The sequence below is a fragment of the Solenopsis invicta genome, chromosome 8, assembly GCF_016802725.1.
Source record: "Solenopsis invicta isolate M01_SB chromosome 8, UNIL_Sinv_3.0, whole genome shotgun sequence".
Taxonomy (NCBI): Eukaryota; Metazoa; Arthropoda; class Insecta; order Hymenoptera; family Formicidae; genus Solenopsis; species Solenopsis invicta.
Genome location: NC_052671.1, coordinates 20,557,367 through 20,575,548, shown reverse-complemented (window position 1 = coordinate 20,575,548; position 18,182 = coordinate 20,557,367). Strand labels below are relative to the sequence as shown.

The following is an 18,182-nucleotide window of genomic DNA, read 5'->3' as shown; positions in this document are numbered from 1 at the left end:
AGAGGGGGAGAGAGAGAGAGAGAGAGAGCGTGTGTGTGTGTGAGAAAGCAAACAGAACTAGAACCGGATTCATAGATTGCGCAATATCTAAGCGACATCGAAAGAGTCTACCTCATCAAAGTCTTCGTGATGTGCAAGTGGAATGGCTATGAAAGAAAGAGTGGAGTCGACACGCTTTCCTATTTTTCATACTTTCAGCGATTACGAACATAAGCGAATAAAACACACAAAAGCACTATGGAAAGTAATATATTTTTATAACAGAACCTTGACATTTGTCAGTACGCAATAGAGCAATAAAGCTATCGCCGTTTTGTAAACTTACGTTCGAGATGTCTAGTGAAAGAAAAAAATGCAATTATTATAATTTAACTATAATTAATAGTCATTTTTCGTGCTAACTACATAATTATAGTTGTTTTAATCATGAAAAGTATAGTTATTAATTATTAAATTACTACGTAATTCATAAACATTCGTACATTCAACAGCAAAGTTGACATTAATAAAACATCATGTATAACAATAATTTCTGTAATCCGTGCTTTATATACATTACAGCCTATTCTGCTCAGTCAACAAAATAAAAAAAGTCAACAATATAGTGGACCTACTACGCGCGCGCTAACTTTCAATCTTCCAATTTTTTTTATGGGCTTGCGAAAAATTAAACCTGTCACATGTGTTTAAACAGATCTAGATGCGGATATTTTTTTCACGAAATTCATGTATCAACTTTGTATGGTTCCCTCGTGAGTTCTTAATTTGTAGCATAAAACAATCTCCTAATATCTTGTGTATCCTGCCAATTAGTTTCGTGTACACATATAAGAAAGATTATCTTGTTTATTTAAGAATGTTTTAGCTACAATATTAGCTAGAATTTATCAAAATTAAAAAATTGCTTCTAAAATTTATTCTTTCTTTCTCTAATCAATAATAAAAATTTTGATCATAAATACCCGAATTTTGGTCCTACAAACCAACTGCAAAGAAAAACTAGTAAAAGCTTAAAATGGCTTATATGGAGAAAATGATACTTTGTTGCAGTTTTAGTTAAATAACTTTTAAACGTGTAAATGAATCAAAATGGTGAACTTTAGTACGCATATTTATTAGTATTATTAGTATTATTAGTTTTATTAGTATTAGCGTAAAAAATTTTATTTAATGCTACTTTCTCATAAAATTTGCGATTAAATACTATTAAATGTGATTTGAATGTTTTTAGTTTCAATACAAGTTTGCTTTTGAGAGACGGAAATGTATCACTGGTAAAGGTTATCACTTTCACTCGAGAGTTATTCTTAAAAATTATAATACATATTTAGTGAATTCGCATAAAATAACGTAAATATTTAATGAATATAATATAAAATATTCAGTGAGTAGCATAAAATAAACGTGCAACAATTCTGTGTCCACATAATTAGTTTTGTGTCTGTATGCGATACTTCTTTGGTGACGTTATTTTCGTGGAAGTCTTACGAATTTAGAAGATTGCAACTTCCTGTGTCGCAAAGCAGGAATTTAAATTGAAAAAACATTTCTCCGCATAATCTGTCTCAGGATAAGCATTATCGTTTGATGCGTGTCAGTGGGTCTCCACGATGTTACATCAGCCACCGGAGAATTCGCTTCCGTTGGCTTCAGTGATTCGACAGGAATGACGGCCATCGAGTTCGCCTGTTACATGAATTGCTCTGACATACTTCTCTCTCGCTCCTCTTATCTCCACTTATCTAACATCTTTGCTAATGTTACGGAAGTTATCTGCACTGTTTCAACTAAATCAGATATAATAGCTAGATATATCTCCCATTATGAGTTCAACTTACTAATTTCGACTCCGTTGGATAAATGAAGTAATAGAAGTATGATTCACATGTATATCTTCCTTTTCTTATTAGACCTAGAAGAATTTTAGATCCTGAAATATCAATATCTGTTTTAATCCTTTGCCTGTTAACAGTAATCTCATACTTCTTGTTTGCATGATATATTTATTAATATCATGTAATTCATTGTCGTATTTAAAAATGTTAATATGAAACTTTGGGCATCTTAAGGGGGCATATATACCTAGCAAGGTCAAAAAAATCAATTTTTGGATTATTACATATTTATAATGTTTAATATTGTGAGATTCTTTAATTATTTTATTTAAAATACATTTTTGGGCATTTAAACGTAAAGATTAATTGTACGTGTTAGTCCTTTTAAAACGGAAAGAGCGACTCACTGATGATCGGTTGCCTAGCAACCAAACAACAGGACAGAACTGCAATGCCTTGTATGTATTAATAAACTATCAGGCCCGCGGCGTATTACATATTACAATTTTACAATTTTTCGAGAATGTCTGGTGAAAATTTCAAGTCAAAATTCCGAAAAATAACATATTATAGTTTTATCATATGACTGATAGCATATTGGCACGCTGCACCGCGCCGCGCGCTGTTGAGATATTATGGTTTGACCACGGCCCGTCCCTTTGGTTTCGTGTCTAATACTTCGTGTCTAATATCTCAAAGACGCATTATTGGAGCGCTGTGTTGGTGACTATACTCACAACAGAATAGCAATAAAAGTTTTAACAGTATAATTTGGAAAATAGCTTTAAAAACGCACAGCGGTGCTATTACAGTAGAAATTGCTGCATACATAGCTGCTTGCATGTTCAACGATGATATAACTTCAATATTACGAATAATGAGCATTATGGGCATTTCTCGAGGACCGAATGCACACCAATATGCTGCGCGCGAAGATGATCGCCGCATAACGCAAGTCGAGGTATATACGCAGGAACAGACAAAAGAAGCGCGAATATGTCGCCGACAACAAAATTTAGACGATATGTGCATCTACTGCAGAGAACTTGTATTATGGGCCTAGAATTGACGACTCTGTGTAAGTTAAACAAATTTTATGTTTTATTAACAAAAACACATGTTGAATATTCAAACGCATTTTTCTCGAAACAAAATTTTTCAAACTGGTATCAGAAATATCTCAACAACCACTGAACCGATTTGCTTGAAATTTCTAGTGACTATTCTACACATAATTATCTATCGCGTATTGTAAGGATTTTTTTAGACCTCATGAATTTTTTAGAGGGGGGGGGAGGGCGAGGAAACAAAATGAATGGATTTTGTCTTAAAAATCGCAACGTTAACCTTTTGCATTCCAAATTATATTTTAATTTTGTTACCACCAGCTCCCAAGGCTTTTAAGTGTTTTATTTAAAATTTACTTCAACTAAAAAATAGGGCAATTTAAAAATAAGGCAAAAAAATGTCAAGTGAGATTCAACAAAGGAGCTCCTGAGATAAAAACTGATGTCGAGTCACATTCGACATAGGAGTGCAAAGTGCTAAATTTTAACACCCACCACATTGTCAAAAAATGATATTTTTGAAATTGAATACAATGCGCCAAAGATATTATTATATATTTTAACTTTCTATTATTATATATTTAAACATTTTTTGTTTCAATTGATTTTTGATGAAGGTACACTTGGTACCGTTTTAAGAGATTTTTTCAAGGCTGCCTCTTCGCGACATCGTATCTTCGATTTTGCGCAATTTTTTAATAAAAAAAATTATAAAGTTTCTTCAAAATGTATATTTTCAAAAAAACCCACAGTTCGGTAATTTCATCAGTTTCCAACAAAAATTCCAAGAAATTGCCATTTTTTGGCCTCCTAGGTATATGGTATATGCCCCCTTAAAGAAATTTAGCATTTGCTCCATTCTCTTCATGACTATCATACATTTAATATCATTGACACATTAAGCATTATCATAGGTAATAATATACATTAATATTATTAGTTATTACTTATTATTTAAAAAATCACAATTAAATTTTAATTCTAATTTCTCTTCATAAATATTACAATAAATATTACAATAGTTTGATAACAGTTGTGGAATTATAGAGAATGCTCTTCAGATATAGGTTCGTTCAATAATGTGCTACTGCTTCTTCTTTTTTATAACAGAGCGTTGTGGAGCGTTTTAGCCATACCTTAATGCATTCGTGTACTTGATGTTCGTAAAACCGGGTAGTCCCTTAAGAACTGATGAAGTCACCACACTATTGACCTTTAGTAGCACAAAGGACCTTTTATTATTCCGCTTTCCATAAAAACTGTACAACGATGCAATTTGATTTGATAAAAGGCTATGAAGTATGTTATTTGTTATTGATGTAATGTCTCCACAGCTTCCAATTGTTGACAAATAATTTGCCTAGAAAAAACTTTATTATAATTATAAGCTGTTCTAATTTTTACATTTTTAATTTTACGAATGCTTATTTTACCAAAAAACCTAAATTGTTTTCATTGTAAAGATATTGTTCTAATTTTGTAAAATCTTCAAATGTTATTGGTAGAATGCAAGGCAATTTCGGTAATTCGTTACATTTCCATGTATTTTCAATAGAATTGTTAGTATAACAGCTTTCAAAATCTGCAATATTTGATCGTTTTGATTAAAAATATACGTGTTTTGCCGTTTAATAAATGCAACTACAGCATTGATGTCAGAGAGGTTTTCATTTACATCTGTACGTGGCCTTGTATTTTGAATTTTTATTTCACGTATAGGATTTCTTTGTATAAATGATTCGTTAATGGCAGGTTGAATCAACTAATTACGTATTGTATTTGTATTATTATGCTTTGAATTAATTGGTTGTAACGGTACATCATTTCAAACAACAAAAACTTTATAGATATATAAATTGATATATGAATTGATATACAGGGTGTCTCAGCTACAGTGGCCACCCCCTTTTATCTTGTAAACTAGCAGAGATAGATCCAATAAATATTGTTACGACCGGGAAGGTCGTCTCGTTATCATACACACTCACTGTGACAATAACACGTGCACTCCCGAAATAAAAAGACAGACTTTTAAAAAGATAACTTTAATATAAGAACGTGACAGTTCGTAAGAAAGGTCAAGACGACGATACTTAACGAAAAAACATTTATTTATAGTGTTTTGGAAAGGTCTAGAGATAAGCTACAAGAATATGCAATAAAAAGTAGGCAGTTCCATTAAAAAAATGCAATTTTGACCATCATGATCTTCGTCCTCCACCCAAAGACAAATTTTTAGCCATCATTAGATACATTTTATTAAGTTCTACGACTTTGCTACTTACATTTTTTGCTATAGTTGATCTTTTTCGAGATATTTGATCGTTTTCGGAAGTTTACCCAACCCTGTATGTAAAAATAACTTAACGTTTTCGTTAAATATATACCGTAGAGATTCTCTTATCGTCTTCATATCAGTTGTAGATTCGTCAGATTCATCTACAATTATAATTAAATATATTAGCAGCCCGAGGAATTACAAAAATAACTGAATAAAATAACTGAAACAAAAATAACTGAATATCATAATAGTTTATTATTACACGAAAGTCTATTCAATAATTACAATGTTTATATTAAAAAACTCTACTTTTCTTTGCAAATGATATGATAAACAAACAAGATATTAAAATATATACACATTTCTTTAAGGCCACACTAAAAAGGTTTATTAAATAATTAATATCTCTTACATACCTTGTCTCTCTAAAGAATTATTGGGATCATTTCTTCGCATTTGTTTTACATTCAATAGTTCATCATCAATAGCAGCATTTCTTTTCTTATTTATCTTGCCTATTTCTTGTACAACACTATCGTTGAAAGGTAATTGTATACCTTGATGAATGACGTCAGTAGGCTCTACTAATAAAGCGCTGCATTGTTGTTGTTGTTGAATATCGTTGATATATTCACAATCTGTATTACATGTTGCTAATAGATTTTTTTTTTTCGGAAGATCAATGTTATCCATTTGAGAGGCACATGTGTTTTCAACAATTTCATTATTCATTATTTCGATTATGTATGCACTTCTCAACAAGAAAGAAAATCTAGTGAACTGAAGATTTGTCTCGACGAGTTTCAAGAATCAAATGTTTTTTGTCACGAGACTGAAACATGATGTTATACTAGAGCGCTATGCGCTACGAGGCGCGAATTATGTATAATTTGAATCTTATAGCGTTTTTGACTGCAGTGGTTTTTAACCCAGGTTGCCGTTTGCCGGAATCGTTCAATTAGAATGGACGATCGTCCGTTCCAATTGAACGATCCCGACAAATGGTAACGAACCTGGGTTAAAACCCACTGCAGTCGAAAAAGCTATTAACATAAATGATATAAATGCTATAAATGCTAAATTATGCAATTAACTTATTTCAACATATGAAATTAATTATTGGACGTTTAAAAATAATCAATTATTGTTAACATTTTTGTTTAGCAACTTAAATATTTTACTTAACTTAGAAACTAATGATGTAATTAAATACACAATTTTACAGCAATTCAGGTTTAATGGAATTTAATGTAATTTATCTTGTGCTAATTTAATAACTATTCTTCCTCGAATAATTGTGCTATTACATAAATTTTTTCTTCAAAAAATTTTTCACTGTTGTGCCGAAAGAGCATTTTAAAGCCTTAGACTTTATTTCTTCGAGTGGAATTATTATGGAATCTTTGGATAACTTTGAACATTTAAACATTCCAATTCTTCGAGAGTCTAAATCATCAACGTTATATAAAGAATCTACTTCCTGAAATTTCTGCACTTTCAAATGGTAAGTATTTGTGTTGTTTACATACAGTATATTTCTTAATATGTACAAGTTACTAACAAATGGAATACAACAATTATTACGTTTACTTAAATCATATGTAAATCCTCGATATTTAATCTTCGAACATTGTTTAGTAATAGTCGGATGACTGTCCGAAGTGCTATTCCTTTTCACGTTAAATGCATGTGCGATTTTTGTAGAAGAAATTTGCACTGATAACCGTGATTGTTTACATTTCCTTTATTAAAATTTTTTTATATATTTGTTGTAATTCTTGAGAAGGTTTTTATGCTATTTTTCGAAAAAAAGTCATATTATTTTCAAATGGAAAACATGAAAAATAATTTAATGGTCCAAAATTACGAGCGTTGTTTGCCAAATGCAAAAGACTATGCGTATTATACGATAAAAATCTTCTGCCGTATATGTCAACGCTTTCGGATACAAAATGCCGTAGTATATCTTCAGCCATATCAATTTCATTCGTCAAGAGAATAAAGAGAAACAAAATCCTTTCATTAAGAGAAACTAAAATTCGTATAGCGTAGTGCAGTTTCAAAAAATGCTTTATTCGCTTTCCAAATAAATCAAGCAAAATAGTTAGTCCTGTATAGAATAAAAATTGCCGATATTCTGTTGTTCTGACTTTGCATTTGACGTTTGTGTCGCTCAAAATATCTGCGTTTTTTCTTTTGTAGACTAACGCTTTCTTCTCCATTATTTACTATTTCATAAGTTAACTTTTCCGTTTACAAAGACGCGTCCTATCTCAGTTTTGCGTCCAGACTGAGAAATAACTACGCAATTTACCAACAACTTTGATTATTGCTTAAAATTTTCCAAAAATATATTATTTATATGGCAATTGTAAAAGAGTCTCGTGATACGCTCTTCATATTTATCTATCATATACCTATTACTAAATACATTTATAATATATGTACTTATTAATTTGTTATCTTACCTATGAAGATTCTTTCGTGCTATAACAATATATTTTAAATCTCATTACATTGCTTCTATCTTTTTCTGAACGTAATTGGTTTGAAGCATTATTGTTTTAATAAGTTACAGTATGCTATTCATTTTATTTAAGAAATACTGCTGAATATTAGTATATTATATTTACTTTTTTATAATATATTTTATCCAGTAAATCATATTCTACTGCACATTCTAAAACTCTAATTCTATTGCTTAAACATTTTCCCGAAAGTATTTGATTGATTGTGATATTGTGTTAAATTCTTCTAATACATTTTACATCTATGTTAGCACGTTTTAAGCATGTTTATGGTAGTCATTACTTATTTTACTACCAATGTAATATTGATTTTCTTCTATTGTAACATATTATATTATTAAATTATTTAATGTCTGTCATTTTATATTAGAATACGTAAGATATCAGTGAAGCATAATATACTTATTTCTTCTCTCTATCACTAAAGATAGAATACAACAAAATAATCAATAATAGCTTATTGTTAAGTTTACTAGATAATTGGAAAATATCAAACTTGTTGTTTTCTATAATAGTAGATCTAAATAAAAGTTGCAATTAAATATATATCATCTTGATAATGTTAACTACTAACATAGAACGTTTGCGAAGTGTCCGCCTCAGATTTAAACGACCTTTTAATATGTTGTAATATAGATAAAAATAAGGGATTTTTTTATACATGCTCTAGTGCACTTTTAGGAGGTGAAACACCCCTTTAAAGAAAATCAGTTTTTTTCTTTCAAAGTGTGTATCGTCGAAACTAAGACGATACACACATAAGAGATAGAAGAAAATGTTCTATTTGAAAGTTAAATGGCTTGAAAAATACTTTATAATAGTGATAAAAATTTTTTTCATTTTTTTACATTTTTCCTCACCATTTATCTATTTTTTTTAAATTTTTATGTTTTTTTATAAGCAAAGTAAAGCTTATTTTATTACGAATTCAATGGTAGAGGAGAAGAAGGTAATATGGCACCCATTTTCATTTTATTCAATGACTTTGTTTATAATTAATTGTTTATAATTTTCTATTGAAACTTGAACAATTATATTCGTCAGAGTGTTGTTTAACAGATTCTAAACTCAAAGTAATGAAATATTTATAATTTAGAACGTGATTTATAAAAATTTAATGCACTGCATAATCGATGAAAGAAAAAATGTGGTTGTAATATGACGATTCATAAAACTTAATAAAAAAAATTAATTTAGTTTAAAAGAAACATAGTACCTTATTACAAAATTATACATTTGTAATTATCCATTGTTTAGAATTTTCCTGATTTAGAATTTTTCTGCGTTCAGAAGCTTTAGAAATACCATCAGAAATTTCATTAAAAATATTATTTTATCCCTGTTTAATATTAAACAACAAGCATAAAATGAAATATTATGTTATCTTTGTTTAATATTAAACAGCAAGTATAAAATGATGTCTCTAACGTTCTTAAACACCGCTCTTTAAAATGACAATCGATTTATCGAAGAAATATTTCGATATAAAAATTTTGCTTATAAAGCCATATTAACAAAATTCCATGTTATTGTTTTGATTTTAATTGTGTAATTCGAAATATATATGGACGAATAGAAAGTTAAGTAACAAAACGACACTCGAATGTATGTACCTTTGTGTGATAATACACTCAAATTTAAGAATAACAAGGAAGTGCATGTAATTAAAGGTTAAAAGTGCACCTCGAAAAAGTTTAGAAGTGCTCAAAAATAAAAATGCCTTATAACAATTTTCAGTCATTCTGTATTGGCATCATAGCATCACTAAAAAACGGCGGGCTACTAAACCAATTGTTAGAATACGTCACCTAATAACGGAAATAATAGGGGTAGCCATATTGTCGACAGTAGCCATAATATCCTTTTCTTCTCTACTATTCAAATTATGAAGCTTTTTTTCAAAAGGTACCTTTCTGATACTTGAAATTTACAATACCACCGGTATTAGCATTATTCGTGTAATTAATTGTACCGCGTGAAAGTTGCTCGATTGAATTTACACCTTTCCTGTTTGCGCGTGTGTGTGTGCGCGCGCGCGCAGGCATACACACAACATACCCAGAAAAAGTGTAAAGTTAACCAGGCAACGCGGTACATCTCCACGTGATACATCTTAATGATGCAAATAATGCTAATGCCAATGGTATTATAATGCCGATGGTATATGACTTCCAAGCATCATAATTTGAAAAGTACTTTTTGAAAAAAAGCCTTATAATTTGAATAGTACTTCTTGAAAAAAAATTAAGTTTTTTGTTCATAATGGTTACTATTTGATCATCAGAAAATATTTAATTACAGAATAAGGTTTTTAAAAAAATTGCATTTTCACAAAATTCTCTGCATTTTGGATAATTTTACGCTTTATTTTCGAATTCAGCAGACCGAATAACATAAATAGATCAATTTTAAGTGATTTACTTACAGACAAATTTTGGCCCTAAACTGCCATTGTTCTTTAATATTTTATTTGTAAATTAATTTTATATAAAGTAATAAAAAAAATATGAACTAAAATTAGGCTAAGATGGTCATAGCAAGATCTTCGTGCTGAAATAATATTTTATATGTTTCAATTTATTTTGAACTGCGCGCCGTTGCTTTCGGTTTCACACCCAGGTCGAGGTAATATTTTTCGCAACAAATTTTTCACTTTCTTTGGGGTGAGGGGATTTTAAAGAGTTAACATCACTATTATTTTGATTTTCATTTTGATTTTATCACTATTAAATTTATTTTCAATTTAATTATGTTTTAATTCAAAAGAACTATGTTTGAAACCGAAAGTAACGGCGCGCAGTTCAAAATAAATTAAAACATATAAAATATTTTAGCCCGAAGATCTAGCTATAATCGTCTCGGCTTATTTTTAGTTAATTTATTGATATAATATATCGTCGTATATTTATATTAAAAAAAATATTGTTTTTTGTATATAGAAACCTATTTTTTCTTTTACATAGATAAATATTTAATTGAGGAAGAAAGTTGTCAGTTAAAGATAAGTGTTAAAAAAACTAGTTAAAGTTAAAAATTAACTAAAATAAGTTAAAAGTTATTAACTTTATAATTATATTATTTTACTTAACAGTTTAATTAGATATTACCCAATCCAGATATGAAGCAACAATTGATAAATAGAATATATTAGGTTTAATTTGATACTAGTATTTAATATTGTTTTTCTATATATTGACCAATATTGATACATTAGGTTAACGCAGCGAATCCATACGGAGATAGTTCGTTTCATTCCGATTCTGCGTCTGTGTTGATCGATGCTAAGAGAGATGTTGAAAAAGAAATGGAGACATTAAGAGCTTTGAAAGAACAATACAGTGCTGGTAACACTATCAAGCCAGATGAAGAAATAGATGATACGGAGAACGCACAGGATTCTGTAAGTGAGGATGATTCCGACGATGATTCCGATCGTAAAGGTATGTTGAAATGTATATCATACTATTTGTATACATGTATGTGTGTATTAGGGTGGTCCTTATTTTGGATATTTTCGAATTTTTATACTCCCAGGGGTTTAAACGCTTCCAAATTAATAAAAAAAATTCCCTAAGAATTTGAGCTCTTAATATCAACTCTAAGATAGTCCGCATGACTGCCTAAGTTTCTTATGGAAATAACATGTAAAAAAAACTTCTTTTATTCTTCGAAATTTTATATGTCCTTTACGAATAATCTCAAAATTATGAAAAGTAAATATTTTTGTAGAAAATTTAACGCTTTACAGAAAAGGTCTTATTATTTTTCGGTAAGTCTACTGGTTCAAAAGTTATTCGAGATCAAAGTTCAATTAAAATAAAATTATTAATGTTTTCAAGTATATTTACAAAATAAACAGTTGTATCATAAAATATATTACAATGTAATATAATAATATAATATATTTTATGGTACAACTGTTTATTTTGTAAATATACTTGAAAACATTAATGATTTTATTTTAATTGAACTTTGACCTCGAATAACTTTTGAACCAGAAGACTTACCGAAAAATCATAAGACCTTTTCTGTAGAGCATTAAATTCTCTACAAAAATATCTACTTCTCATAATTTTAGGATCATTTGTAAAGGACATATAAAATTTCAAAAAATAAAAGAAGTTTTTTACATGTTATTTTCGTAAGAAACTTAGGTGGTCATGCGGACTATCTTAGAGTTGATATTAAAAGCTCAAATTTTTATGGAATTTTTTTTATTAATTTGGAAGCGTTTAAACCCCTGGGAGCATAAAAATTTGAAAATATCCAAAATAAGGACCACCCTAGTGTATATGTATGTGTATACATATTTACAGTATCTTTTATAACTGAATATTTACTCCTCATGCAACACAATTTTGATGGAAAGTTTTCCAAAAGATTTCAGTATTTCATGTTTCATGTACAACTAATTCTAAAAACAGTTCTAAAGAGATTTTGCATAAATATCATGTAAAATATTACAACAGAAATGTTAAAAATTTTGTGATATAAAATATTACAACAGAGATGTTCCTAAAATCTATCACGTACAGTAAATTTGAAAGTAGAACAAGCTCCAAGCAGAACAAAAAGTAATGATATCAAAGTGATTATTAAAATCACTTTTCAATCAATCATAATTAATTTTTATGTTATTTTGGTGTTATTGGGATTTATTGTTTTATTTGGATATGGATATGATAATATCAAAGCAGTATATTGATACTCGTGTTACAGGGGAAAGGGGATCAGATGACGAGTGAGTAAGATGACTAATTGTTAATTTTTCTGAGTTAATAACAAATGATGAATTAGTGCTTTAATTCAATAGAGACTTTAGATGATAATAAATAATCTGTGATAGTTTGATTTCAATCCGTTTACTAGAGTGGATAATAAGAAATATGTTTTGGAAGCATCTATATGTAATTTTTTGGTCTTTGTTCATGAGGACTCTTACGAAAAAATACACCCAACTAGATACTGGCGGTTCAAACCCTTAAGTTGAAGTTAATACTCAATTTGAATGTCATTCCGGACTGCTAACGTCTAGTTAGGTGTATTATAAGGAGAATGACTTATAGTAAAGATTTGCATTTTCTCTATAAAATTACATTATTGTATGGTTAAAAATGAATATAATAATGTATTAATATTTTTCTTTTTTTTATATTAAAACATTTGTATTTAATATACAAACACAGTGATTCTGAATAAGATTATGTAATATGTCGAGGAATAAAGAAAAAACTTATAATGTAATTTTAGACATAAGATAATTAAAATATTAATAATTAAAATAATTAGACATAATCCGACATAAGATACTTAAAATAAATATAGTGAGCATATTTCTTTGTGATATAATTTAAATTTATTACGAAAAATAATTCCTCAATCTTATTTTTTGCAACAAATTCTTTATAATGTTTTAGGGAGGTTAAGGTTTTCACATTTAGATGTTGGCTCATCAGTTATTATTAAATTGATTTTTAATTTAATAACGTGATATTACTATTTTTTTATTTAACTTAGAGCTGTGTTTTAAAACTGAAAAGTTATTCATGCAATTTCATGAACTTGAAAAGGTATATAAAATCACACAATAAATATCAGCACTAAAATCTAGCTGTGACTGTTAAGGCTTTTTATTTATATTATGTTTTTACATACCGTTGATGTTCTCTATTTAACAAGGGGTAACCACTGACTAAAAGTCCCACAGATTACATGATTTTATAAGTATATCTGATTACACAATAATTTTTTGTGATTGCATATATATAATTATCAGATTTCTTATAATTAAAAATGATTTTATTTGATTAGAAACATTATTATTGATTGCTAATTTCTTTTAAATAAAAGTTAATTGAGGGGTACTCAGAAAATAAGTATATATCTATGGTTGATAAAAGATTTTTCTAAAAAAAAGGATCATAAAAATTCTTGATGACATTTTCTTTAGAGATAATGTAAAATTAATTATAAAAGTCAAAAACTTGCACTGATTTCATAAAATTTCATAATGATTATACATGATTTCATCGTAAATTTCATGACGATTACACATGATTACACAGAAATCCAAAATGATTTCTGCTGATTTACATATAATTTCTTGTGATTTCATATGATTTTATTATGATTTCTGGTGATTTCATCTGATTTCATGATTACATCTGATTGCAAAATGATTATATGAAGATTTTATAATGATACCGGAGACACTGTCCCATGATTACTCTCTTACTATTTAATATAATTTAACATATAATTTATTTAACTTCTAATATTTATTGGTGATAAGAAACAATCCTTACAGAAAAAAACTACAAGAATGCGAAAAAATTATTGGTATACTATATAAGAACTGTAGTTATTCAACAGTATTCCAGTAATTTTTTCGTATTCTTGTATTTTTTTTTCCCGTAAGGGCAGACTTTAGTAAATCTGAAAAAAAAAAAAAAAAAAATTTTTTTATATTATTACAGAAATTGGGAAAAATTGACAAACTTTAAAGTCGTCATCTTACTCCTACCCCCTCCTCTCCTTTAATTGAACTATGGAACATTAATGAAATAGCAAAAATCATACTACAATAGCATGTTAAATAACAACCATTTAGTATAATGCTTTAATTTTACTTTTTTTTTAATTTAGAAATATTTATTTTAATAGAACAGAAATTGAATATGACCTATGTGAATCAGCACAGGTTGTTTGTGTGCCAAATTAACAAACTATTTAATAATTAAGTATATTGGAGAAGGGCGTACATTAAACGCTATTAGTCGATCGTTTTTTGAAAAACAGAATACGCATATGTTTCGACTCACGATTTTGAGTCCTCAGTGCGTTGATAGGTATACAAGAATTTTATAGTAATGGAATGGATTACTATGAAATGTGACGCTAGCTTTTTTAGCCATAACGCTACTGATTCAAAACTAGTACTTAATGTACAACTGCGCCTATGCCAAATTTTATTTGTCAATTTTGTCAAAAACTAAGACTTATTCATATCAATACTTTTAGTACATAAACTTGATTTTCTTTTTCAAATGAACTATGACTTATTTTATTTGGCATTTCACAATTCTTGCCATTTTTTTGTCAGCCAGGATTCAAATCTAAATTCTCTTACATTCTATGCGAGTATCTTATAATAAAATAAATTTATTTCAAAATTTCATTAAAAAATTTTCTAATCTTGAACTTTTGAATAAAATTCTTGTAAAATTTTGAAATTCTTAGGGAACTTTTACAAAATTTGAATAAACACCTTGCTATAATTATGTTACATTTGGAAAGAAGAACGATTCAATGATTACAAGCTCACGTTCATTATGTCATTTTACAGAAGAGGACGAAGAAGAAGCGGCTATGGGTCGAGAATTGGAAGCGTTAACGTCTGACATCGACGTTAAACAGCGCTTGATACAAGAACTTGAGCTATCTCAAAGACGTTTACAAACAATGAAGCAGCATTACGAGGATAAATTGTCTCAATTGCAAGCACGTATCAGAGACACTCAAGAAGAAAGGGATAAGGTGTTGCTGTCATTGCAGCAACAACCTGTACCGCCTACTGAAAAAGTGAAAAAATTACGCGATGAGTACGAGAAGAAACTCGCTAATATGCAAAAAGAGATGCGACTTCTACAGTCTGCTAAAAAGGAACACGCAAGATTATTAAAGAACCAATCTCAGAATGAAAATAGATTGAGAGGTCTGAGAAATGAACTTTCGGAAATGAAGAGAGCGAAGGTAAAACTTCTAAATAAAATGCGAGAAGAAGCTCAGCGGCATAAAGAAAACGAATTGAGACGCAATAGAGAGATAGCACAATTACGTAAGGAGAGTCGTAGGCATGCAAACGTGATCAGAACACTGGAAGCTGACAAAAGAATGAAGGAAGTTGTTCTTCGACGTAAACAAGAGGAAGTAACGGCGTTACGAAAGAGGGATAAAGGATTGAGTCAAAAAGTTGCCGGTCGTGCACCAGTCAAACCGCTCAATCTTAAAGCGTTGAAGCAAAGATGGCAAACATTCGAGAGAACGATCGCTAAACAAGCATTAGCGAAACAAGCCGCCGCAGAAACAGAAAGAGAAATGGAAAGACTACTTCAGGAAAGGGAAGAATTAGGAAGAGATTTGGAAAAGCTTCAGAAACATAGAAATCAAATTACAAACGCGAGAGGTGATATTATTGATATTGATGAAGAAATCGATAATGTGGAAAGTAAAATCAGTTATTTACAGGTAATATATTAACAGTTTAATTTGCATTAGTGATTTAATGACTGTCTACTTATTTGTGTTGTAATTAGTGTTGAATAGTAACTAAAAAGTTAAATCATAAAGTGTGTAATTAGTGTTGTAATTAGTGTTGAATAGTAACTAAAAAGTTAAATCATAAAGTTATTTTCAACTTAACTTAGTTAATTTTATATGTTAATTTTTTATTTTAATTATTTTTGATTTTAATTATTTTTAAAGCACATTTTAATCATTTTTTATTAAGTTATTAATTTTTTTTCTGATTGCGAGTTAAAAATTATTCTATACAAAAGACAAAAATTATAAAAGAAGAAATACATTTCTACGCTGAAAACAATATTTCTTTGTTATTTCATATAAATTTAATCTATAAATCTCATTTAATGATCAATATTATATACATAATATTTTTACAGTATTACAATTGTTTTAAGTAATTTAACTTTAACAAATTACCATATTTTAATTTAATATACATAATATTTTTTTAAATTAACTTTTAATTAAACTTAATAATTAACATAACTTTTAATTTAGTTAGTTTTTTGTTCATGTAACTTTTAACATAACTAATTTAATACAAATTGAATAAGAATGTCTTCTACGGTCGCAGCTAGGTTTTTGTGCTTGTATTGTTTGTGTGATTTTATATACTTTCCTCAAGTTCAATGAATTGCGCGCCGAATTAATTTTTAGTCATAATACAATTCTAAATTGAACAAGATTAAGTAATATCACGTATTATTAAATATTATCCCTTTTTTCCCCTGAAAATGATATTTTTTGCAATAATTTCTTTACAGTTTTTTTCAGGGGAGGAAAAGAGTTAATATTTAATAATACGTGATATTACTTAATCTTGTTCAATTTAGGATTGTGTTATGACTGAAAATTAATTTGGCGCGCAGTTCATTGAACTTGAGAAAAGTACATAAAATCACACAAACAATACAAGCACGAAGATCTAGCTGCGACCGTAGAAAACATTTTTGTTCAATTTGATACAGCAGGTCAAAATATCTCTCTCTATAATTAATTTAATTTTGTAAGAGAATTTAATTTAATTAAAAAATATATTAACTTATCCAATTATGAATATAACTATAAAATTTTACAGGATAGTATCGCGGAATGTCAACGAGACATGGTTGAGATGGGCGATGGTGAAGCGGAAGGTGAACCCGGTGTTGAAACGCTTATCTCTACAATTCGAACGGTAGACGAGGCACAGTACTTACTTCAACGGATGCTCGCGTTTACTGTAGAACAAAGCTTCATAGCCGCGCAAAAACAGCTCGAAGTACGAGATATGGAATCACGACTTAATCAAGTTGCACAAGAAAGCGATGTACAACATCAATTATTGGAGCACGTTCTACGCGATAGAGATCTCCTATCTCTCACAAACAATCAGAATAACCTATTAGCTTATAGCCCAGCCAGCTCAAGAAGCTCTTCTCCTGACAAGTAAGTAGAGCGACATTATTCTTCCATAAATTAAGATCTCCAATCTTTTAATAAGAAAGTTATACTTATTATAATTTTAATCTAATTTTTTTCCTTTTTGTTTTGAATAAAGAATCAACAGACACATACATCAATAGTATCAACAAAGAAAGTATTTTTTTATATTAATAAAAATAAAATATTATGTATTAAAAAGATTAATATAAATTTTTTACTGTTACTTGTGGAAACTAATCTTTATATTTTGTTCCAATACTTTCTGAAATTTAGTTTTACATTTATCTCAAGAATTTGTCGTGAAACATCCTGGTACTATGCATTTTACCATTTTTATTTTTAAAGAATGAATTAACGTTGATGAATAAGACGAATAAGTTCGAGTATCTAACCTAACTTTCTAGCTGTCACACTTAAGTGCGCACTGGAAACTCGCCGAGTGCAGGCGGTACTGTCCAAGTGCATAGAAAGTGCGAGTTTCTTGCACTAGAGACCCTATAATAATGTTTTTCACTGGGCAGCACTGAGTACGCACTGGAAACTCGCCGAGTGCAGGCAGCACTGTCCAAGTGCATAGAAAGTGCGAGTTTCTTGCACTGCCAGTTAAACACGCACATTATTTTCAGTGCGGTTTCTTGTGACATTTTGTTCGTTTTATAAGTTTATTATGGCACTATTGACTTTAAAGTCAATTATGAAATATTTAATCTATCAATTGATCGAGCTGAATTAATTTTATATA

At 29.1% G+C, this 18,182-nt stretch overlaps 1 protein-coding gene and 1 long non-coding RNA gene across 2 annotated transcripts; one reads left to right on the top strand and one right to left on the bottom strand.

Annotated features, from left to right (window-relative positions):
* Positions 1 to 1,139: 1,139 nt before the first annotated feature.
* Positions 1,140 to 6,085, bottom strand: LOC120358480. Its single transcript, XR_005575421.1, has 2 exons — positions 5,188 to 6,085; positions 1,140 to 4,484 (listed from the first exon to the last, which is right to left on the bottom strand). It is a non-coding gene; the product is annotated as an uncharacterized LOC120358480 (long non-coding RNA).
* Positions 6,086 to 10,818: 4,733 nt separating this feature from the next.
* LOC120358415 (kinesin-like protein KIF21A) lies at positions 10,819 to 17,486 on the top strand. The gene is made up of 3 exons (XM_039452653.1): positions 10,819 to 11,151; positions 15,057 to 15,958; positions 17,094 to 17,486. The coding sequence occupies exons 1-3, from the start codon at positions 11,016 to 11,018 to the stop codon at positions 17,445 to 17,447; spliced, it is 1,392 nt and encodes a 463-aa protein (XP_039308587.1). The 5' UTR covers positions 10,819 to 11,015; the 3' UTR covers positions 17,448 to 17,486.
* Positions 17,487 to 18,182: the final 696 nt, after the last annotated feature.